A 26,455-nucleotide genomic window follows, 5' to 3' on the forward strand; every position below is an offset into this window, starting at 1 on the left:
TGACTTTCCTTTGAGCCTGTACTTGTAGCCATCTCCAAGGTCAGCTTGGTCAACCTTATAAGATCTAACATGACCTCACATTGAAATGTTAGAGCTGTAACAGCATTACCAAGAGACCACTCATTATTAACACTTAGCATTTCTATCAACAAACTTTTCTTCCCTACCATAGATGCCTTGGGTCAAAATTCAAGTTAATCCTATTAGAAGGGCCTTTAATTATAGCCTAGAAATAATTGGTTCCAGTGGAAGAAGTCTAATTAGGTTGGAATGTATTCCGTTGTAATGACCCAATGTTAAAAGCTTTTGTTGTGGGTTAGCAGCCAAACGTCACTGTTGGTTACAGTTTTCTGATTGATCCCCAGTCAAATCAGGAGACAGAGCTGAATATTTTTGCATACAAGATGCAGGATAGTTAAAACCACTTTTGAAAGACAGTCCAATTGAGGAAAATTTATGTGACAATGTCTAGTCTGTTATGAATGTCACTGATATCTTTAACCTTATCCTCAAATTAGAACTGAAGATGTTTGTATAATGTCTGATGTGAATATCGTGATGGATTATCCCTCTTTGTCATGAAAAAAATGTCCTTTACTTTATCCTATGTATAGATAAACCTTGACATGGTGGTGGACTTCAGCATCAGGTATCACCAAGATGAGACTTGGGGACATCCCCGATCATTCTTATGTACTTTTTTTTTTATTTTGGGGACTGAGAAGCAAGAACGTGTTGCTTCTAAAGCTTTCTCCTCTTGGGATATAGGAACTAGGAACATTGTTGGAATGTAGAGTCCAAGGATAAATCAAATTATACTGTCTTTTCCAACTTATTTATAAGGACAAAATGAATATTACAGGCATTTTTATAGAGGAAAAATTACAAAAATGTTTTCTTTCATTTATCCAAATTTATTATCACATATTGCAGATTACCATTGTGTTAGGTGCTGACAGGGCTAAAGAGAAGAAGAAGCTATGGTTCCTACCTTCAAGGAGCTTTAAACCTAGTAAGAAAGAGAAAGTTTGACAGGGCTGCCTAGCACTGGGAGCCACTGTTCAGTTTTTAGTATGAGCATTTATACCTTGGAAATTATCAAATGTTATAAACCAGGGCTTAATTTATCATTTTAGCATTTGTTTAAACTTAAGAAAGTTAGGGGGAAAATGTTAATGCGGATTAAACATAAAAGTGTGTCAAGCATTCATTTTCATTTGCAGAGAACTGGTTGTTAAAGAATTAGTTACCAGATCACTTCTGCATATATGCAAATGCATAAAATACAAAGTGGAATGAGAAAAGAACATAGAAAGGAAAGTACTATGGAGGTTGGAGAAGGGAACCATCACTTCTGGCTAAGGGCAGGGCTGGTGGGAAAACACATTATAGTGGCCTTGGAGTGGGGTCTCGAAAGATGGGGGGATAACAACTGAGAGACATTGGAAGACAGCATTTTAGGCCAAGGACAAAGGCATGGACACAGAAAAATACAGGATATTTCAGGAAATGGTGAGTAATCTAATTTGTCATGGGCATCTGAAGGAGGCCAGTGTTACGTGAGAACATCATGATAGAGTTTTACTGGGAGAATGTTAGGACCATTAACAGGAATAGGGAGATAAAGAGGAGTAAATGAGTTAAAGGGGAATAGGGTGCCAGCGTTTTACCCAATTGGAAATATCCAGTTGGGAGGTGGGGTTGTATATCTAGGTCTCAGAATTGGAAACAAATTTGGGAGTCATTTTATGGAGATGATAGATGAAACCTTAAAAGTGTGTGATGTTAGGAAGGGAGAAAGTGTGTAAAAAAAAAAAAGATTGCTGAGGACCAAGCCTCCATATGCCAATGCCTTCCTATTGCTTCTAGGATCAAATTCAAACTCCTCTATTGGGCATCTACAGCCTTTACAACCTGGCTTCACCATCTCTTTCTGGGCTTATTACACATCGCTCCCCTTCGCACACAGTCTACATTCCAGTCAAGTTGGCCTTTTGCTCTTCTTCCATACAACATTTCAACTTCCACTTTCATGACATTGTATAGATTCTCTTCCGTATAGTATTGTACTCTCTCCTCATCTCTGCCTCTCCGAACTCTTAGCATCTTTTACATCTTAGCTCAAGGTCTACTTGCCACCCAACACCCTTCCTGTTAGTATTCTGCCAGTCACCTGTTTTGCTAGCATTCTGCCTGCTGAAATAACTTTCTATCTATTTTTTATTTTCTTGTATGTGTACCTGTTGATTTTCTCCCAGCAAAAGCAAGCTTCTTAGAGCCACGGACTGGCCTCTGAATCTCCAGTGCTTATCCTGGTACCTAGCTTAATAAATGCTTGTTGAATTGACTGGAGTTAGATTCTTTTCCATCCTATAATCATCTACTAAGTACAGCATTGTAGAAGACTGCTGTTGGTGAATTGTTTTCTGTTGTGTCTGACTCTTTGTGACCTCATTTGTTTTTTTTTTTTTTTGGCAGAGATATTCTAGAGGGGTTTGCCATTTCATTTTGCAGATGAGGAAACTGAGGCAAACAGGGTTAAGGGACTTGCCCAGGGTCACATAGCTTGTGAATATCTGAGGTCAGATTTGAACTCGGGAAGATAAGTGTTCCTGACTCCAGGCCCAGCATCCATAGCAGCATCTAGCATCTGGCACACAGTCATAGCTTAATAAATACTTGTCTAATTGACTTGAGTTTCACTCTTTCCATTCTATAATCATTTATTAAGCACAGAATGTTAAAAGACCATTGTGATTGAGTCATTTTCAGTTGTGTCTGACTTTTCATGATCCTATTTGGAATTCTCTTGGCAAAGATACTAGAATGGTTTGCCATTTCCTTCTCCAGCTCATTTTACAGATGGGGAAACTGAGGCAAACTGTGTTAAGTGGCTAGCTCAGGGACACATAGCTAGAAAGAGGCCAGATTTGAACTCAGGAAAATGAGTGTTCCTGACTCCAGACCTGGTACTGTAGTGCCACCTAGCTGTCTGCTGTTTTAACTCTATCCTACCTATATGCCTTGGCCAATTCAACTTCTCCAGCCTCCACTTCTTTATCTATAAAATGAGAGGACTGGACTAAGTGATCTCAGGGATCACTTCCAGCTCTGAACCTATGAACTCATGTATTATTCACCTAAACAGGACATGAAACTGCTAGAATCATTTCTATCTTTGTTATATGCCAGTGCTTACTTTTTATATCAGTACATCTATTATTATTATATTCTAGCATAACATTTTGCACACAGTCGGCACTTCACGAACAAATGGTTTCTGAACCATGTCATGTACACATATCACAAGGTGCTGTACTCTGAGTCTGCTATTGAAGCCACCTGCCACATGAAATCTGGACTGCAAAGACTTTGGGTGTCATGCAAGATCTGGCACATTTAGCCTTTGGCATAATGAAAAAGAGAGGAGGAAAAAAGCAATTAATATTTATATCTTACATGCAAATGCAGCCTGTACTCGACATCATTCTTAATAATATCCACCAGATCCTTCTCTCTGTAGATGGAACACTTCTTTGTTTAAAGGTCAGATGTTATACTCCAAGTTTGAATTTAGGTCTTTAACTTTAGAATCATCCTCAATTAAAATTAACCAGAAAAACCAATCCTAAAATATATTATAATTGGCTTGTGGGGGTGAAGAAATTCAGCAGATTTCAGAAATTCGGATGATGGTATGATAATAAAGAGCCCCATGGGCACCTGTCAAAATTCTGTATTTTTGGAAGCCTGCTCATGCATAATTTGAATATTTATTCATCTTCTGGTTGCTTGCCAGAGATTTATTTTAAAACCCTTGAATCTGGTGTAATGGATTTTAGCCCCTCCTTTTCCCCTCCTTACTGACATTGTGCTCGACACTGTCTGCATTCTCTCCCTGAAAACACGAATAAAAAAGATCAGGATTTTAAAAGTGCTGTTAATGAAGCCATGAAAAAAGGTTAGTAGAAGTGTCTTCTGATGTCTGACCTTCGCGGGTTTTTTAATCAATGACATATGATGAGATCAAAATGAATACAAGTATATCTTAAGGTCAGAGAACACCTCAGCTGATAAATTAGTCCTTTTGTAGCCCACAAAATTGAATTAAAATGTAGCATTCGGCCATATTTCAGCCTAAATGATTACCTTTGGATTAAAGGTGCAGAAACTCAAGTTCTTCAATGCGGAATGCAGTAATCTGCCCAGTTTGTTTCAAGTTCAGAATGGTTTTTGGCACTTTTCTACTTTTTATGGGCTAGTTTCGGAGATTGTGTTGTTCGTTTACTGTTAATATCCTCATCGCTGACTTAGAGGCATGCTCACCACTCAGTGCTCACATGTAATTCTCATTAATGCTAATGGGAGTTATAACTGTACATTGAGAGATAAATGTCATCTCCAATCTCTTCTGACCTTACCCAAAGTAATGGAATTATTAACTTGTGTGAACACACTGATCGGGTAGAAACACATTTCTTTTTTCTTCTTCCTTGGAATAACAAAATAAGAAAGAGCTGTTCTCTATGGAAAATGGGACTTTAATTTAGCACCTTGAGTCAAGTTCCAAATGAATCATACATTTTGAGATCTAAATTTAGCCTTATCATTGGGCCTTTCTACACAGGCCCACACTCAAACATTTCTTATCTCCCTTCCTGCCCTCCTCCCCCTTCTACCCTAAGCTTCTAAAGTGACCATCATCATCAACAAGGGTGAGTTTTGAGCCCTGAAGTAATCATCGTTACTGCCCCAGTGTCCCAGGCAAGTTTCTAAGCTTACAAGGGAGAGATGAATTGTTGTCTGTAGCCCTGAAGGGAATTTCCCTACTAGGACATACTGACTAAATCACAGGTCTGCCACTCTCCCCTTCCACATCTGACATTTACGTAATATTTTAAAGTTTGCCTAAGTATTTTACACATTTTCTCATTTGAGACTCTCAATGGGTAAAATAGATATAGAAATTATTGTTCCCTTTTTACCTCTAGAGAAACTGAGGCTTAGAGAAGTTAAATGACTTGCCTATGATTATTCAGCTATTAAGAGTCACAGGTAGGATCTGAACCTACGTCTTCCTGGTTTACACTGTGCTGCCTTCACCACTACTTATTCAACTCCCCCCTACATCCCTAGTGCTAGCCACACTCTCATTTTTTCTTAGGCAAATATACTTAGCTTAGGGCTAACATGTGAGAATTAATTTTCATAATCAAGTTATATGTGACTGGGCACTACTAAAAAGTCTTAAAACTAAAACTAAATAAGACTTTATTTTAGGCGGAAAGAAATGAAAGACTCTAATATTATGAGAGATAAGGACTATGTGTATAAAGATTTATGTATTAATTCATACACAGATACACATATGTAACATATATGTGGGCACATGTATTTGTAAGACTGTACCAAGCATATCATGATTCAGGATTATGTCTTATAGAGTGACTGTAAAGGAGGCTGTAGTGGAGCTGAGCGCTGTGATGGCGTTTGGAGGCCATGGTGTCTGGAAAATTACCTTAGGGTCCTGCCCAGGATTTCCAAAGAGAAATGATATATAAACATTCAGGCACTATTTGCTCCCTGGAATAAAACATTTCCTGCATTTTGTAATATTTAATTGGTCTGCATGTGTAGTTTACATATTTAGGATTTTAGAAATTCTGTCACAATGTTTGTCTATTACTGGGTGGCAGGGCCCTCATTGTTACATAAGAGGTTTGATCAGTTTTAAAGTCAATGTAATTTAGACTGCAATGTTCTTAACATGTTTTACAAAGTTTCCTGATACTGAAAACAATAATTTACAAAGTAAAATGATTTCTCGAAGTTGGGCATCACTCCTTGCCCATTAGCATCTTGGTAACTAGACACAATTATTCTATTGGATGTACCTTTTGCTACAATTATTTGTTACATGTCCTCTCTTCTCTTTATTACTGAAGTGACCTAATTCTTTTCAAGGTGATCAGTGTTTTGTTCCCTAAGAAGGCCTATAGTTGTTATACCATTATATCTTCTGGGATGGGACATTTGCGCAGAGTGGTTTCTGCAGCAATAAGCTGTCATGTGAAGGTCCGCTCATTCCTGGCCTGTTTATTGATACCCACCAGAGCACTTGTTCAAGTGACAAGCATGGTAGACAACAGGCATTGTAACTCCACCTTCCAATATGACCAGCAAGTAATTGAAAACCCCTTCTGCTCTGTAAACTGAGTTGAGCTGTGGTTACAAAGGCAGCTTTGGGGCACATTAGAGCATTTCATGCCAGTTTGGCCACTACCTGGATCTCCTTTGTTAAGTGGCCCTGCTTCTGTCTTGAAGGAAATTAAAGTAGGCCCTTGTTAATGAGCTCTCTCTTTTGACATAAGTTCACCCAGAGAGAAAGGGAATCTTAAGGAGACAGTTAATAAAGGTAAAGATTCTGCTACCCTAGGACATACATTCATCATAGCCAAACCTGTAGGTGTAAATGTGTCTAGAACACAGACCCATCAACATATTAACTAATAAAAAATAATTTATTACTTACTATGGACCAAGCAAGTCGCTTAACCCTCTCTGCTTCAGTTTCCTCACCCTAGTTCCATTTAGTCACTGATAGCTGGATCAGTTTTTTCACAGAAATAATTACTTTAAAGGTACAATATCATACACATATAAGTGTGCATAGTAGCACTGGATGAAGCCCAGTGGCTGCTTCTGCACATGGGTATGGGAGATTGATGTGCAATTTACATACACAATACTTCAACCAGTAGAAAATGAATTGGTCAGTTTCTTGATATATACCAGTGCTATTATATCCAGATCACTGCTCTTAGGTCATTTAACTGTCCTGGGCAACAATATGGATGCAATAGACTTGCTCCAATTCTTTTTTTTATCTATGCCTTACTATATTCTACTTTTCTCATTCTGCTTGCAGACATGAACATTCCATCAATCAGACATATACTTTGCTCCTAAAGTCTCTGCATGTCACTGTTTCAAAGATGCTCATGACTGCGTGATGTTTTCTAGGAATAAGTGTTTGAGCTTTGTCATAAAGAAACAGATATGATGTAATTGGACGGCGAGGCTTTAGGATACATCATTCTTGCTCAGATCCCTTCTTAGATGTATTTTGTGTCCTGGCTTCCAAATAATACAGGATCTAACACTGGACTACATGAGATGCATTCCTTCCCTCCCCCCAGGAAAACAAAGACACATCACACCTGGGGAGTCCAATGGCTCAGAACCACATAGACTACCTACCACCAGGGAAGCTAGAGGTTAGGGGAAAACCCTGCATCTTCACCATATCCACACAGGCCACTGTAAGCTTCTACAAGTTGTCCCCTGCCTTAGTCTCATACAGCTATCTCATTTCTGACCAAGTCACCAGTGTTGACTGAGATGATCTCATCACTGTGGTACTGCTCCTTTGATCAGCTCTCAATCTACAGATCTGGAAACTGAATTCCTCCACAGATTAAGACAGTTGTCCAAAGTCACTCAGAACATAAGTAGTAGAGCTAGAATTTGAACTTGACTCCCAAATTAAGCAATCTTTCTTTCTGCTCTTGCCTATCTGCAAGTGATCTGACTTGTATCTTGCGTTCATGGTGATTGTCAAGTGTCGTTGGAATCTTCTAGACTTTGTGGCATCTGGTCTTTGATTCTCTAAAGAAAACACAATTTTTGTGACTTTTCTCTCATGAAAATAATCAAGATGATCTCATTTGTGATAACACAAACTACTATGACAATAACATTGTCGTTATGATTCACCATCCAGGTGTTAATGTCTCCCCTTTCAGATTACCTTCCATTTATTAACTGTACACATATATACACACACACACATATATATATGTATATATACATATATACGTATATATATATATATATCCACTTACTCATGTATCCAGTTGTCTCCTTCTTTAGAGGAAGTAACAGAGGTTTTTGGGTTTTTTTCCCTTTTTTGTATTCTTAGATCTTTGCACAGTGTGTGACACACAGTTAAGTGCTTAATAAATATTTGTTGATTGACGGATTGACAGTTGCTATGAGGAAAGTACACTTTAAATCTTAGAGTTCTATATAAATGTGAAAGACTGTTATACTAAGCTATAAGGAATATGAATGGCAAGAAGATTTTCATAAACTTTTCCATAAACTACAGGGTAAAATTGGCAGGGCCCATTGAGTAACTAAAGCAGAGCACAGGGGGGATTGAAAATTTTATTAGCATAATAATCTGTATCTTTAACTTAAAATAATAAGAGTAGTTATTTTTTAAAAATATAAATTCTACAGCTTAAAACAAGTGCATTGAATATAGTATTCACATTTTATGTTTTTAATTTGTTAGCAGAGTCTACTCCTAGACACGAACTTCAGTTCCACAGAGAATAGTAAGACATTTAATTAAAGGATAAAAGATAATATTAGTTACAATACTGTGAGTTATACTGTATGGCTTAAAATTCTGCTGTATGATTCCAGAGGAAGATAACATCTTGATCATACTCGGAACCAGCACTGCTCTACCAATTTTTAATCATGCCATGTTTTCTGTGATGGGTTAATTTATCACTATAGTGGCATCCATAGGCTGCAATGCAAATTACAGAATTTCTTCAACCTTATAAGAAACGTCTCTGTTTCAGATCTCTGACACTTAACTAGTTGTGTGACCATAGGCAGGTCACTTAATCTGTCTTAGCCATAGGTAACTCACTTAGCCCATGTATTATAGACTGGTTGTGGTCTGTATCACAGGCAGGAGTTTCTATACTAGGAGTTCCCCTTTACAGAAAACCACAGTACTTGACATAATGAAATACTGTACATTAGTAGAAATAATGCATTTGAAGTTTAGTCATTACCTTTTACCACCAAGTTTCCGGTACTGCTAGCTGTTCCAAAATGATTTGTTGCGATACAAGTATAACTCCCAGCATCAGATTTCGTCACATTCATGATTCTAAGGCTTCCATCTTCAGAAAAAGTAATTCTGAAAACAAAATAAAGATAAAACTCAGTAATGGTATTCCAACTACCAAAGTGGAAATGTGATTTTTCAAATGGTAAATTTTTGCTCGGTTGCCACAGCCATGTAATTAATTAATCACCTCATGATACTGGGTCATACTTACCTGAATTGGTTCAAGAATCACAAAATTACAGAATAGAAAGGTGTGTCAAAGGCAGCCTAGTCTAACCCATATTTAAACAACATCTCTATACAGTGTGCCTGACAAATGATACAATACTATTCATTTTACGATTGGCTACTGCTCTCCCCTCCTAAAATTATCTTTTATTTACCTACTTGTAGAATATGGGGATGTTTCATTCCTGACTTTGTATGCAAAGTATCTAATATAGTTTCATACATATAAAGTTAGCCCCTCCATTAATCCATTAGTATGAATACAGAATTATCTGAAATGTTGCTTGTATTCTAGTTTGCACTATTTGAAGCTCTAATTATGTAAAATATGGTCATTGGTTCCAACCCAATGGAAATATGCAGTGTGAATTCAAATAATATGACCATTTCAAGGGGATTCATTATTCATACTAATGGAGACTTAGCTGTAAAAGACTCTAGATGGCCTTTGAGCTAAACTGAAAGAGTCATCCTGCTTTTCCTTGAGACCTCTTTCTTTTGTGAGGGAATATCGTCTTTGTCCCAAGATAATTTTTGGATAGTCCAAATATTAAGGAAGTTCTCCCCCTCTCCTTGGTCCATCAAGTCTAAATTTGCTTTTCTGCAACATATAGTTATTTTCCCTAGTTCTTCCTTCTGGGACCAAGTACAGCCCTCTCTGCGTCTCAACTTACTCATCTGTAAAATAAAGGAGTTAATCTTGATGACCTTGAAGAAGCCTGTCAGCTCTGAAACTATGATCCTAAGTTTAATCTCTCTACCCTAAGACAACCTTTCAAATATGTCAGGACAAATATTATATCCTTCTGGAGAATTTTTTTTTCTAGAAAAATCCATTCCCTTTACCTGGTTCTCAGATGATACGAGTATAATGTACTTCCACACTGTGACTCCTTTTCCCACCATGCGTAGTTTATACTAATATTTGGCACCCAGGGCTGAGCACAATACTACAGGTGTGGTGGGGACTGGAGTAGAAGACAGAAAAGATGGTCACTTCTCTTATTCTGAAATACCATGCATCTACTACAACAGCTTAAGACTGTGTGTTGTTGAGGGGCTGCCATCTTATACGATTGACATATTGAGAAGCCCTTGCCATAATGGAGTCACTCTTGCTAGGACCACACTTGAAGATTTCCGCTTTGGTAGAACCCATCAGAGCCTACCGCCACCTGCTAAAGTTTGTAATAATCTGTGGTCCTGTCCATGCTTGTAGCCATAGCCACACCATAATGATGAACTGGATGGATAACAACTATACTGAATGAGAAGGGTGGATTACACCAAAGGATAGAATATCCCACACTGAGAAGACAGCAGAACTCTTGAAGTATATAAATCAAATTCTTTGCCTGGAGCTTTATTCTATGCTGGACATGAGTTATTGTTATTAGCATTCAGTTAATGTCTTAAAAAGTGAGGCAAAATTAAATCAAGTATGTAAACATTTCAAATAAAGATGTGGGCCTTTAGAAGCTGTTTTCACTTGCTTATTCTTGTGGTTATAGTAATATTTTCAGTAGAATGCTATCTCTCTAAAGAAAGGAATTTCCTCACTTTTGTATCCTCAGCAACTAGTAATGCCTGACATATAGGAGGCATTTAACAAATGCTTTTTGCTTGATTGATTAATGTTGTCAGAGTTTAGGTGACTCGTGGGGGGCAGACTGGATCTAGGAAAATCAGTGGGTCTAAGGTCAGAGAATATGATTCTGAGTCCTTTTACTGACTGTGAGATCCCAGATCAACCCCTTAACCATTCTGAACCTCAGTTTTCTCAGATGATTTATATGGGCTCAGATCCTATGTTTTAATCTATATTTACGTTCATGGCACATGTGAATCAGATGATTGTGGATTGTGAGATGGAAAGCAACTTATATATCATCCAGGACTTAGGTGGAGTCATGGAGATGAGATTTCAAACTGTGCTTCAGAACTAGCTGTGTGACCCTAAAAGAGAATCATTTATCCTCCCTGAGCTTCAGCTTCCTTATAAGGAAATTGAGAATAAGCAGATCTCTTTCACAAGTGTGGATGGAATGAGATAATACATGTAAAGTGCTTTGTAATCCTTTGTGAAATTCTCAGAGTGAATGTTTACATCCCAGAAATCAGTAAATGTTTTACATCAGGGATTGATTCATCTGTTTTGTTGACTGTCTACACTTAGAAAACTGATGTAAATGTTAAATATGCAAATTAGATATGCCCATTAAACTTAAACTGTGCTCTGCACACATTTTTTTCTTTTTAGAGAGCCAGTTGTTAAACATTTATCAGAACATCACTAGGTTAGGCTTATTATTATAGCATCTACCCTATATAGTTGTGAATTATATAATATGTAAGTAACTTTGATAACCTTAAAGAGGTATGTAAATAGTAGAAAGAGCAGCTAGGTGCACAGTGTATAGAGCACCACGCCTGAAGTCAGGAAGACCTGAGTTCAAATCCAGCCTCAGACACTTACTAGCTGGGTGACCTTGGATAAATCACTTAACCCTGTTTGCCTTTGTTTTCCTCTGTAAAATGAGATGGAGAAGGAAATCGCGAACCACTCTAGTATCTCTGTCAAGGAAACCCCAGATGGGGTCACACAGAATCAGACATAAATGAACAACAGTGAAAATGTTAAGTATCTAGTCCAACCTCCTCATTTTACAGATGGGAAAACTGAGGTCACAGTTTAGCAATACTTAAAGTCACTTAGTAGCAGAGCCAGAATTCAAGTTCAGTTCCCATTATTCCAAATATATCAAACTTTCTACTCTACTCATCCTAGATTAAGTAATTTTAATTTCCTTGTAGCTTGAGGTCAGGAAACAGTATTGGAGCACTTCAAGAATTTATCATTTTGTCTTGTAGAGAGTCCCTCAAGTTGCAGAGATTACAACCACCTTATGGCTTTAAAGCCTCACGCTTGAGAATGGTTATGGTTATAAATTTTGTTTCCCTGTGGCATAAGACTCTAAGTTTCACTAGGCTAGCCTTCTGGTGACTGACATCTAACCTGACACCATGAACATGCTTAAAACCTTCCCAGTTTGATAGGACTTGTCATAATTTGGATTCTAATGTGGCACAGGTTTTAAGACTCTAGAGCTATCTCCTTGCCTTGGTGACATGCTGAAATGAATGTTTAATGCAGGCTGAGTTTGTAGTGATATCATCGAGGTGTGTGTGTGTGTGTGTAGATTCATTCCCTATTAAGCAAAGAGAAGGCCTATTTTAGATCACACAGGGTCTTAAAAACTGCTAATTAGGTATAAAAAATCTCTTGATTGACCACTTTAGGCATTTCCATTGAAAGCGTTCTTTCTAGATGAGAAGTTCAAATTAAATGAGGCATTATTAAGCATATTTTTGTTCTGAAATATGTCAGCCAATACATTTTTAATGGGCTGCAAGAACCAAGGTTAAAGGAACTTAAAATGCTCTACAATTTGGTGAGATTTCAAAAGAGTAGCAAATGTTGACTGTACATCTGTTTCTATGGTCAGAGTTAGAATGCTGTTGCTTTTCAAGATGAGTCAAGTATCATGATGTCAACCTCCCAGAAAGAGCTTCCAATTGGTCTTTGGGGAGTCTTCTTTTGCTGATTTAAACCACTTTGGGGATGATGAGGCAGTAGTAGGTCACGGAGAGTGACTCGGGTTCTCTTATTGAGGGCAACAAGGTTCAAACCATCTCAGAAATAGAATAATTACTTGGCCAGAAGCAAATATCTTTAGTATGAGCCTCAGTTTCCTCATTTGTAAAACATGTAGAGACTGAGCCCTTTTACTGTCCAAAATAGAGTGACAAAGTGAATAGGTTTTACTGTTGAAAGAGTGCCATAAAGAGAGGAACATGAGCTAGGCAGGTGGAGAACACTGACCTGGCTTTCTTAGAGTACCTTTTGTCTTGGTTCAAATTCATCTGTTTGTCAGTTAATATATAGAATAAAACTATTTCAACAACCTACTCCAGAAACGGGAATCAAAAGGACCTAACTGGTTTGCTGGGACATTCTGCCCAACTTTTGCTAGTTGGGTGTGGTGGCTAATACTGACAAGTTGTCCTCCTGACCTGGTAATCCCCATATCCTTACCAAAGATCAGTCTAGCAGAGATTTTAAACTTTTTCCTCTCCCTCCCTTTTCCTCTTTCTTTTTCTTCTTCTCCTCCTCCTTGTAAGGAGTGGGATTAACAAATCTTAGAAGTTATGATCCCTTAAGGTTCTGTGTTAAGATAAGCAACTACTACAGTTCAGATCAAAGTATAACTTCAAGCAGCCCCTATCTCTTCCTGGACAAAGTGTAGGCAAGTTTTATAGGCCATTGGTTCACAGACCAATCCTTCATCTAGTTCTTAACAAACACTTTAGGGGCAGCTAGGTGGTGCAGTAGATAGAACACCAGTACAGGAGTCAGGGGGCTCTGAGTTCAAATCTCACCTCAGACACTTGACACTCACTAGCTGTATGACCTTGGGCAAGTCACTTAACCCCAGTTGCCTCATCCTGGGTCATCTCCAGTTATTCTGATGAATATCTGGTCACTGGATCCAGACGGCTCTGGAGCAGAAGTGAGGCTGGTGACCTGCACAGCCCTCCCTCACTCAAAACAAAGTCAAGTGCAAGTCATGTCATTATTTCTCTGATGGCATGGTCTTCTTTGGCAACAAAGGACGAACACACAATAAACACTTTAAAAACTAATCATCCTCATGAGCTATTTTTTCCTTTTAAATATATTGTATAATTATATCTGTTACTTGTACATTAACTCATGAATCTCTGAACTCAGTATTTTCCCCAGAAAAAGAGGTGGAGAAGGCTGGTCTGATGTGATATTGAATTCACTGCTAGGGAGAGAGGAAGCCAGGTCCAAGGATTCCAGCTCTTTATAGCTACAGAATCAGAGAGCAACAGCAACTGCTTAACTTCCAAATGCCAGGTGTTCTAGGGCAGGGGATGAATGGAGGCAACCTTGTCTGATAAGTATAACTCTCTGGTGTTAAACAGTGGTCAGAAAGGTTGAAGACAGCACATGATTGACAGCATCTGGCCCTTATTATTAAGTAGGGCAACAGTCCATCCATCCTTGCTGCCTCATGGTTACATCTACTGAAACACTTTCAGGGTTAGTGACTATAATCTCCCTCATTACCTCATTCCCTCTGTCTCATCACCTGAATAGTCAGGGTGGAATGTTCACAAATGATTGTTCTTTGCAAGAGAAGGATTGTGACATAGATATATATGCTATAAAAACCATTTTATGGAACACCTGCCTTTAAGCACTATTCCTGAATTAGAATCTATGACCTGTGTCTGATGATTTTCTCATCATGGGATATTATTAGGCCCTAATCCAGACCCTCAACTTGGAGTGACTGAAGATCTACGTGAATCAGGTCATAGGTTGAACAGTCTCATGGTAAAATCACACCCAACCCACAGACCAAGGCTTCCCAAGTGGGAAACTGTGAGAAGAGCTGAGCCATGGAAAGTTTGAAAGAGGGACTGAGTCACCATGAGTCCAGATTTAGCCACCCCATCTCAGCTGCCTCCTGATCCTACTCCTAGGTGTCCCTTCTCTACTGGATGAGTTCTGAGAAGAACTCCATTTTGGGGAAGAGCCATAAACCAGACCTTCCTGATTCTCTGAGCTTAGCCATCATGCCTAGCCTGGGTGCCTCTTTTTCCATATCTTGCCCTCCTTCTTCCTCCTCTACAGCTCCTTCACCATTAGTATATAACTTCCTTGAGAGTAGGGCCTGTATTTGTATCCCCAGCATAATGAGCACAATTCCTGGCATATACTAAGGATTTAATAAATGCTTAGTGACAGACAGAGAGATTAGGAGAATGGTGTTCTGCCAAGTCTGAGCAGGTGTTCTTCCTCTATTGCTACCTAGACAGCACTGGGCAAGTCAGGATATGCATTCTCTGTAGGGAATATACTTTACCTTTTCCATTTTAGCAACGTGAAAGGGGCAGACATTCGAATTATATGAATAAATTTGGGAAAATGTTGGGGATTGAAAAATGGTGAAGAGAAATGAGTTGCAAGCCCTAGGTATAGTCTGCTTTGGATTGCATCAAGAGAGACCAGCAGGACCACTATGAGTTCTTTTGGGTACCAAGAGATGGGGTCCATCCACTAGCAGATTCTGGAGTGAATGAGAGGGAAAGCATTGGGGTATATACCTCACTAGCTCACCGTAGAGTGGCTGTGAGGGGAACTGAACATTAAAGTTTGGGCTTGCCTGAAAGACAGTATTGAAAGTTTAACAGGCTGATTAACACATTATACAATATTTTTGGTAACCAATCAATGAATCATCCATTCAGTGATTTAAGTAATTGGAGGAGCCCAGTGGGTAGAAGCTGGAGCCAAGATTTGAATAGGTAAATCCATTTGCCAAATTCTTAGACTAGCCTCTTCACCTACAAAGGGGGCAGAACTTACTACTGAACAAGGCCAGAAACTGGTCAACAGTCCTCTCTGGGACTGTGTCAGGGGGTCATTATTTTCTTTAACCTCCGAATAGTGAAGAATCTCTATTTGCAATGTTGAACTAAAATCTTTCCTGTACCATTGTAAGCCCATGTCCTCTGGTTCAATCACTTGCCAGCATCTTCATAATAATTCTTCACTAAAAACAGTCATTGTCAACCTTTAATCTTTTAGTCTGATTTCTGGTACCATTTCTGATCATCATCTCAATAAAAATATAAATAAATAAGCTACACTAAACCAATCCTGGGGAGAAAGAGATAATGTTTTTCATGTACACAACACACACACATACACACACACTTACACACAAATTGTTCAATAAACATTGTCTGATTATTTAACAGAGAGCAGATGTACCGACAAAAATAGTCATGAGCGAATCCTGATTACCACAATGATCATTCTCAGCTTTCCAAAATTTTATATAACTTGGCAAAAATAGTTTTCAAAGAGTTAATCATATTCCTATTTACAAAATAATTGACTAAATTTTGCAATGTTGCCAACTGAAACCTAGGAAATGAGGTGGCATTTGTGTTGAGTTTCCTCCCTCCATAGAAGTATGCTGAACACTTTGGGACATGATTTAACTTCTAGACCATGTTGAACTTGCCTCTTCAGTATACCAGATGGTACTTTAGTAGATGTTAGAAAAAAATTTAAACTATCAAGTGTGTAATCCAGGGTAGGGACAGCCCTGAGGAAAATGTAGAGGTGATTTTTGGTTTTATCTCCCCACATTTCCTGCCATTTCCTGTCTCCTACACAACACTTCCATAATACCTCTTGGTGCTCACAGTCCTGAATTAGGTTGCTCTACCCTGATTTTCTGTCACCGGAGACTCCCACATACTCCCTCCTTTCCCTTCTATCAATGTTTGCCTGTTCCATTCCTTTTCATGGGAATAAGCTAATTGGAGATAAGCTAATCTACACTAAGAAGATAGAACGATAGATGATAGTTTGCTACCCTCTTCTTGAGTCTGTGCAAAGCTTTAACCAAACAGAATGAACCTCCAATAGTGAGACTAGGCACTACAGAAGGCCATCTCATTCATATGTTTAAAGGCAAGAGGATCAGGTGGTTTTACCCCTAAAATCATGCCATGTAGACACAAGAGTTGTCCTGACTGTGTAGGTGTTACTCCATGTGAGCTTACATGAGGATGTGGAAAGTTCTCATCTTTGTACATGAACAAAGTAGTGCAGGATATGGTTTTGCCATTACTATACATTCTAGGTCAAGCAACCCTAGCAGAGAGCATGGCCTAGTATGGGTCTACTGCTCATAAAAGAGAAGGACTAAAAAAAGAAAGAAATAATTTCATGGGTGGCAATATGAGGTAGTGGAAAGTCACACTTGTCAAGAAGACTTTGGGTGACTTGACCTGTCTGAAAACATTGGTTATGTGATGCTACCAAGTCACTTAAACTTTTATTGTTCTAACCCAGTGGTGCCAAATACAAAGAGAAATACGAACCACCAAACCAGTTAGTCAGTATTGCCTTAGAAAACCACATATAAACACAATCTGTGTTCTATTATATCTTTTACTTATTTTCTTAAATACTCCCGCAATTACATTCTGTTTTGGTACTGACCACCATGGTCTGCCTTGCTGCATGCTTGATACCTCTGCCCTGCTCACCTCTGCTCTTCTGTAATCCATCTTTTAAGACCATTCATCACAGAGACAGTACAGTGGAGAGACTGCTAGACTTGGAGGCAGGAAGACGAGTTCAAATCCTGATGTAGAAATTTACCAGCTGTATGTCCCTGGGCAAGTTGCTTAACTTCTCTCAGACTCACTTTCCTTTTCTTAAAATGGGAAAGTAATAGAAACTACCTTCCAGGGTTGTTGTGAGATTTTAGATCTATATTATCTACATCTATATACATACATATATATATACATATATGTATATATATAAAATATAGTGCTTTGCAAACCTTAAAATGGTAAATAAAGACCAGAAATTACTATTATCATTAGCTATCTTGCTAATGAAACCATAGGTCTAGTATCTTAAAAAACATCATTATGACAGAAATCATCACACAAATTCATGTAAAAACAGGCTATCCTAAGATGAATGCAACTGGCTCCTCTTCTTTTACCTCACATAATCCTCAGAAAAGCTGAAAACACAATTTGACTTGCAGTTTTCCATATGATTTTAGGGAATTCCATAAAGAGCCAAAAGATATTTGTAAAACAAACACTTGATCTTGGGTGTAAATTAGGAAGAAATCAAGGCTTCATTCAAAGCCAACATCAAGACATCCACTTGTTTCTTCTTTGTCCTTTCTATTTTTCATTCTTTTTCCCCTGACAAGAGCAGGGTACACATATGCTGATCTTTCAATTAAGGCTTTCCTTAATCTACTCCTCATGATTACTAGGGACTGAATCCGTTTCCTATTTTTACTTAGGTATTCTTTATGTTTAGTGATTACTGGGAAAAGTAGGATTTTCCAGATCCTTACTGTGGGCTCCATTTTTTCTTAAATTTTTCCATTTGCTGACCTGAAACTATTAGCCTGCTATGGAACGTGAAGCCATTTTTCTAATACCCATGGATACTGATTATATTAGATAAGAAGAATTGAAAATGTAAATCTGTTCCTAGTTCATAATAGGTTAGTACTGACCTACCTGCAGGCTATTTTTTAATCATTGATAGCATCAGAGAAGAGCCAAAAATGATAAGGTATCAACTGGTAAAAATAAAGATGTGACACAGAACTTCAATTTTTTTCCTATAGAGAGACTTCATTTCATTTACAGCAGGCAGGAAATTATCTATAGAATTTAAAAGCATTTGGTCTCTGGCTGTCACCTGGAGATTTTGGATCCACAGAGGCTGGGAACATAGGTGGAATTATGAGATAAATTGAATCTCTGTTTCTTAAAACGAGGCTTTGGGTTATAGCTATTGAAGAACTGACCTTGTCAGTCTAGTAAATCAAAGCCAGAAGGGGGACCCAGGACCTTTAAAAATGCTGATTTTTTTCCTTCTGGGGGCACTAGGAGCTGATAACAAAAGAAGCCAATTCTGTAACTTCCTATAACCACAAAAAGTAGGCTATCCTTCCAATGGAGATCTCTATATTTTTTGATGGCTCTTGGGAATATCCTTGGCTTTCTTTGAGACAAAGGACAGACACATTACAAGGAGCAGATGATTTGGGAGGTCTTTAAAGGTCATTTTTCATTTTCTCCTGGACAAGGACAATTAGGGTCCAACTTCTTACTACAAGTGTAACCACTAGGGTTTCTAACAGGTTTAGGTTTGTGACCAGATTTAGTACTTAGTTACACAGTAATTTTGTCCTCAGAGGTATAGTTAAGAAATATATGAATGGCTCATGACAATACTCCCAGTGAGAGAGCGAGGGGCAGGGGAGGGGAGGGGAGGGGAGGGGAGAGAGAGAGAGAGAGAGGGAGGGAGGGAGGGAGGGAGAGAGAGTGAGTGAGAGGGAGGGAGGGAGGGAGGGAGAGAAACTTTCTAACAATGGATCATTGGGGAAATCTAGACCTTGCACTAGAAAAGGTCACTCTCTCTTGTGTGGCTCCCAGATTTGCCCAACACTCTTGTACCACAAACAAAAGGACACAAGGATACATAAAAGCCAAGATCAAAGACAAGGTGTTTATAAGAAATAGGATGAAATCAAGAAGATGAAGTCTTTGACAGAGTAATAGACAGAGTAATAGAACATATTTAGAAATGAGTGCCAGCCAAACCCATCTTGAGTAAGGCCAGTTAGTCAACAAGTGAAATCAACCTAGCTAACTATGTGCCAAATTCTGGGAATGTAAATACAATTAGGAACAGTTCCTGCCTTTAAGGAGCTTATGTTCTAATTGAGGAGCACAACACATAAAAGGAAATTGGAAAGGGACAAACGGACAGGAGAAGGAACCAGATTAGCGGTATGGTAGAAGTCCAGAGAATCAGGAGTAAAGCCTAGAGAAGAAAGAAAATATGGATAACCTGGGTGACTTCCTTTAAAAGGAGGCTATGGGAAGAATTAGCCAATCATAGATTGCTAGTTCCTCTGTATAACCTGAGTCTGAAACTCACTGGCATGGGACTCTAACCTCCTTGATGGAGAGAATGCCATACCAATGGGCTTTGGGACTCAGGTATATTTTGCTAGTACCTTTGTATCTTTTCTCAGTACTCAGTGCCTGCTATTACAAAAAAACCAAAACCCAAAACAAAGCAAAAACAAACGAATAATCCCTACAACCATCTTCTAAGTAGTTGCTTTGGCTTTCCTTTCTCTAAGCTACATTCAACATTATTTTTGCAGCTGCTATCATGATGGTCCTATGCCTGGAGGCACCCTTTCCTATTAGTCTCTTCTCCTTCCCATCTTTCCTCCCCATCTCTTCTCCTTCTCCTTTCTTGTTGTGCTGTTCAGTCATTTCAGTTGTGTCTGACCCTTTGTGACTCCATTTGGGGTTTTCATGACAAAGATACTGAGGTGATTTGCCATTTCTTTCTCCAGTTCATTTTAAAGATGAGGCAACTGAGGCAAAAACAGTTAAGTGACTTGTCCAGGGTCATAGAGCTAGTAAGTGCTTGAGGCTGGATTTGAACTCATGAAGATAAGTTTTCCTGATTCCAACCCCTTTAATCTATCCTCAGCTACCCTTTCCTGTTAAATATATTAAGCTGGATAATTTTTTTTAGGATTTGAAACTGGAAGCATCTTTAAAGATAATCTAGTCCAGTCCTCCTGTTTTGTAGGTGGGGAAACTGAGGCCAAAGAGGTAGAATGAACTGTCCAAAGCTACAGAGCCAGGTAAACCCTCTCACTCTAAATCTTCTTTTGTTCATTTTTTAATTTTATTCCTTAGTGTTGGTAGGACCTAGGATAGCCGTAGTTAATTAAAATCCCTAAGTAATCCATGTTTACATAGTCATTAGTTTCAGCCTCTTTTCTAACAAATTCCTTTTTTTTTTCTTTTTTTCAACTCATTTTTGCTTATAGTACCATGGCCCAATTTGACTTCTAAGTTCTTCATCTTTCCTACTGAAAGACTGATGTGCACTGAAGTGTCCCATTTGTTTCCAAATGCAAGATTAGGAAGATACAGAGGGAAAACAGAGCTGAAAGAACCTATATAATCTTTAATACAGAGCAGTGGTCTCAAAACTTTTTAAATTATATACCTTTATCATTTAGAGTATTTTGATCACACTTTCCCCAATATATGTATATTTATTTATAATGCATATAAATATATATACTGTACTAATCTATGTGTTATAAAATGTATATAAACTATACTTTAAAAAGAATGAGATGAATTTAAAATAATATTTGCTCCTACAGTCAATATGACACCCCTGGAGTAGGGAAGTGACAAGCCCAAACTTACATTTTAAGAAAACTACTTTGGTAAAGAGAGAGATAGAGAGAGGAGACCTAGAAAGGGGGACCCTTAAGAGATCCCTGTAATAGTCCAGTGAGGGCCTGTACTTGGTTGATGGATATGTGAATAGACAGAAGGTGACAAACATGGCATTAGAATCAACATGATTCAGCACTTGTTTGGATATGTGGGTGAGAGTGAATAGTAGAAGATCCCTAGAGGTTGTAATCCTGGGCATCTGGAATAATGGTGGTGTCCTAGACAGTAATGATGCAGTTTGGAGGAGGGAGGGAATTTGGGGGAAAAGGCAAAGTAATAGGATCTGTGATCTGGGTCAAGCCACCCATTTCTACTCATCCTGTGCTACTCTGTCACAGGCAGAATAAAAATGGGTCAGGTGGGTGTTACTCATGAGCCATTGCCCAAGCACAGAACATACTTCTGAGGGATACCGCCTGCTGTAACTACAAGGTGATTAATCTGGTGGGGAAGTAGGCAGTGTGCTGGAGGAGGTACAATTTTCTCAGTGACATCTGTGCAAGCTGCTTCTGTAAGCTTCCAGTATAAGTTAGATTATAACTTCCTAATGCCCAGAAATGGGTACCCATACTCAGAAATTGGGAGTTGGTAGCTTTCAGAAGAAGAATTGGGAATGAGAAAGTATTGAGGGCAAGGATAGATTTGATCATTTCAAATACAAGTCCCAAAATTGTGTATTGCAGGGAGGGCAGGAAACAAACCATCTTAATACGCCTTGATTGACTGATCACACAAGGTAGGGGGGTCGGGCCATGGTCCACCTAAGGTTTTGTCATAGCTAAGGAGCCCCTGATGAAGGGGCCCCCATTTGGGAGAACATTGGTCTAATAAATCAGTCTGTGGGTGATCAAGTATTGATTCAACATTTTCTGAGACATGGAATAAAATAATCTCTGAAGAATTAAAAATGAAAATCACACAGATGTCATTGCATGTTGCCTCCTGAGTGTGTCCAGACTGCATCACATTTTACATTCAGATACAAAGGAATGGTGACATGTTATTTAATTGCAGTGGCATAGCATGGGCATCTGTCCACAGTGAGTGATAGCAAATGTCTGGATAATTCAGATAAAATAACCTGCTTGATTAGTGGAAGAGGAGGGCATTTTTCAGCCTGAGTTCTCTAGATTGAGTAGGAACCTTAACTTTCCATTCATTTTTATTAGTATAGATGGTTAAACAAACTTTATTTTTTAAATTGGTATTTATACTTTTTATTTCTGTAAGAATGTTGGTGTGTAACTGGGGTAAGGGTAAAGCATTTTTATTTATGGCATAAAAGAAAGATCATTCCTTACTAGTGACTAGCCTCCATACCACCAATGAAAAGTTGTTCATTTTGGTTGCCTAAGAAAAATATCCTTACTTTGATTTCTCTTAGAAGATGATTCTTTTTCCCCTCTTACAAGAAGAAATGCATTAGGTCAAGAATTTAAATGAATGTCAAGTGAAAGAAATACACTCAGAGCCAATTTCAGATAAACCTGCCATTGATCCTCCCATGTATGGCCTTTGTGGCAGAAATTGACATCCCTATTGAGGAGAAACCCTGGAGACAAAGTTCTTCAAGAGATAATTTGCTTTTGGTGGTAACATTTAGGTTTACTGTACCATAGAACAACCTCTAGATTTCAACTTGCCTGAAAAAAGAAGCCTGGGTTTCAGAGACAGCTGCCCAAATCTGAAACCCTTATCAGACAGGAGAAATAAACTCCTATTTGTTTAACTGATTCAATTTAGGTCTAACATTGTGTGTACAGGAGTTTATATAACCTCATACTGCAGGAAAGAAAACATCCACTCACCCAGGGTAACTATAAATCTATCCTGCAGAAGGTATAAAGAATGCAAATTTCATTTATTCCTCATGAATCTTCTGGTGGGCAGACAGACCAGTAAGCTGTTTTTGTGGCCAGGTAAATCTTTTTCACTGTTGTAAAGTAGGCTTAAACTATTGAAACAAAACTCATGATATGCTGGGCAAGACAAACACATATTTTCTGTTTTATAAAATTACTCTTTAGATTGCTTGAGTAAACATTTACATGTTCAAGAAGATTCTCTGGCTACCACTCAACTAGCACTCTATCCCCAAATACACTGAAGGTTAAAGAAATGTCATTCATGGCCACCTGCCTTTACCTCCACTGCAATATGTATTTTAGCATTTTTCTGTAAAAATAGGGTATGACTGAATTGGCTGAAATACAAGAATGTAACAATATGAAAAGCTGACCTTCATGTCTACTCAGAGATTGTTGTATTAAAAAAATGGTGTTAAAAATACAGCAAATTTTTTATTTGAAAATTAATTGAAATCTTTAAAGACCATAGCAGTGATTAAGTATTATATATTCTAAAACAGAAATAAAATTATGATTACAACACATTCAACACAACTCTTAGCAAGTGCCTGGCACATAGCATGTACCTGATAAATGTTTATTTCCTTCCTTCCTTCCTTCCTTCCTTCCTTCCTTCCTTCCTTCCTTCCTTCCTTCCTTCCTTCCTCCTTCTCTCTTTTTCTTTCATTCCTTCCTTCCTTCTTTTTTGGATTCTTTATTCTACCCCTAATCAATAAGGCTTGTTGCCTTGCCTCTCTTGACCATTCCAGTTGTGGCTGTGAGTGCTGACTCTGAGTCAGTCCCTTTAGAACTGCTCTGCCAGGCCGCAGCCTTTTGCCCTCAAATGGCAATGTGAAGCTTCAACCATTGAGGGAAACTAGAGTCTCATTTCTGATGAAACCTGAACCTGGCTCTGCCCAAGGTTTGGCCTGAAGGAAACAGGACCATACCCTTGTTATACCTTGTAGCTTACAAGAGAAAACTTTAGCACGAACATTCTAGTAGGCATTAGGAACCAATTCACCATACTTATACACTCCCTAAGAGGAAAGGAAATTAAAGACTCATCAAATATGCACTAACCACAGCTTAAACTGGGTCAGCTTTTTTTTTGTTTTTGGCCAGGGATAATTTGTTAATTGGAAGAAGTCACTGGTCCCTCTTCAAATATATTCTTGCAATCCACAGAAGGACAAGACCAACGGGATGTCCTCCAAAAAGCCCCACATGCTCTTTAAAATCCACACTAACAGACCTCACAGATGGAGCTCAGAGAGAATCATAACTGACACGAAAGGGTAAGGAGACACAGAACCTAGCAGCATAGGGACTATATAGTCATAAATGCAGGAGCAAAGTGGGGCAGGGGATAGAGTCTGGAGTCAGGAAGTCCTGAGTTAAAATCTGACCTCAGAGAGTTATAGCAGCGTGACCCTGGGCAAATCACTTAATCTCTATTTGCCTCTGTTTCTTCATCTTTAAATTGGGCATAATACCTACCCCCCCCCCCCAGGGTTGTTGTGAGGACCAAATAAGATAATAATTATAAAGTGCCTGACACATAGTGCTACGTAAACGTTAGCTAGTGTCGTTATTTAGTATTATTATACCTGAGTCCTGGATCAGGTCCCATTCACTTTTGCTAAACTGAGGCAGAATGATACTCTCAATCATATATGATCCAGGCAGAACTTCCCATGGCAAGTTTATGAATTCTCAGCTTGGGTAGATGGATATAACTGCTGTTTACATGCTCCCTATAATCATCTGCTTTGCGCCCCTTTGCCAGTGGGTATAATCATGGCCAGATGATCTCAGACTAGTTTGTGAGTTTCCCTGTACCTGCTCATTTGCTTCTTTGTACTGATAATCCAGATGGTAAACAGTGGGAGCGGAGCAAAGAATGACCGAGATCTGGATACCATAGCTACAGTCTATAGTGTCTATGTGTTCCTGAAAACTGGGTGCGATAGCTAGAAAAGGGTAATGCAGATAAACTTATGCAGAGGACAAAAGTAGATTAACAACAGCTCATGGCTGATTCAGTAAGGTCTGCTTTCTATAGCAGCTCTATATCCACTGAGATGCTAGGGGTGTGCCACATAATGCCATTTGGCAAATGCTTAATCTTTTGACTCCTGCAAAGACATCCAGTTCTAGATCATTCTAGGGAATGGAGGAATGAACGAGAAAGCATTTATTAAATGCCTACTGTGTGCTAAGTACTAGAGAAACTAACAGAAAAATCAAGAAAATCCCTGCTCACAAAAAACTCACACTCAAGAGAGACAGTGCACAAAAAACAAGTTTTGCTGCTGGGGGGATGGACTGATCTGAAAGTGTTAAGGATCTAGGAACAGGGTAGTTGGCAAGGCCCAGTGGTCCTTATGATTCATAAGTAGTTAAGATGAGAGTGCTAGGAGACTGTAGAAAGTAGAAGAGGGGTGGATGATAAAGTCTGGAAGATCTTAGGAGGCTGTGGCAGGGCAGATGTTAAGGCCTAGTGGTGTCCTCTCTCATCAGAAGGAACAGAGAGATTGATTCCCATCTCATCCAAGGCCAGTAAGCAATCAAGCATCCTGGGCAAAGGTTTAAATCAAGCTGGAAGGCCTCTCTAGATGGTGGTGGTTCTTCTTGAAGCCTAAACATCTTGGATGGGTTCTAGAATGACTTATGACTGAGGTCATGGATGAAGGCAAGGAAGTAAGAGCAAAGTAGTCAACCTAGACCATGAGGGCACTACTAGTATTTTTTCTTTCAGTCATTCTTTGAAATAGAAACCCCTTGGTACCAGAGAAAGATGGAATAGTTCATTAGCTCTGGTTCATTGACCCAAATGATATTGCTTCTTAGCTGGTGTTGTCTACTGCATCTATAAATTCTGGGAATCAGGGTATCTTATTGACTATTATGTGTCTCATAATTCTGTGTATCTAACATTGAATTTTGCTTAAAAATAAAATTAATTTCCTTATGTGGTTAATTCTTGGATCTAGAGTCTGATATGAACCCTGACTGGCCAGGCAAATATACATGTGCTTGAGAATATGCATCTCAGAGGAACCAAAGGGGTGTGTGTGTGTGTGTGTGTGTGTGTGTGTGTGTGTGTGTGTGTGTGTGTGTGTGTGTGTATGTGTGAGGGGGAATACTTATGAAAAGACAGCAAACTGATGAAATTAAAAAAAAATAATTAGAGAATCTAGGTTTAGAAATTGGACTCCACTAATTCAGTACGTGTGACTTCCAGCAAGTTGCAGATTACATATTGTATGTAAGCAAATCTCCCTTCCATTATGGCAAAATAACTAAAAACCTACCAAATAAACTAAAATAGCAACAACTAAAACAAAGGGAAAAGAAAGAAATTCTCAAAATAAAATCCCCATGGGGAAAGATAAAAAAAACCCAAAGGATAGCAAAAGAAACTCCCAATATAATGAAAAATGCTTTAGAGTAAAAGAAATGACTAACAGAAGACAGTAACTTTATAATAACTTCAACGAGA

At 38.6% G+C, this 26,455-nt stretch overlaps 1 protein-coding gene across 4 annotated transcripts in view; it reads right to left on the minus strand.

The window, feature by feature from the left end:
• The window catches only part of LOC140497550 (contactin-4-like), a 588,779-nt gene that overhangs the window by 84,258 nt on the left and 478,066 nt on the right, over positions 1–26,455 (minus strand). For all 4 annotated transcript variants that reach the window (XM_072598641.1, XM_072598642.1, XM_072598639.1 and 1 more), the window contains exon 12: positions 8,877–9,004. In XM_072598641.1, coding sequence (XP_072454742.1) covers positions 8,877–9,004 — 128 coding nt within the window. The remainder of the gene's footprint in view (positions 1–8,876; positions 9,005–26,455) is intronic.

The sequence above is a fragment of the Notamacropus eugenii genome, chromosome 3 (assembly GCF_028372415.1).
Source record: "Notamacropus eugenii isolate mMacEug1 chromosome 3, mMacEug1.pri_v2, whole genome shotgun sequence".
Classification (NCBI taxonomy): domain Eukaryota; kingdom Metazoa; phylum Chordata; class Mammalia; order Diprotodontia; family Macropodidae; genus Notamacropus; species Notamacropus eugenii.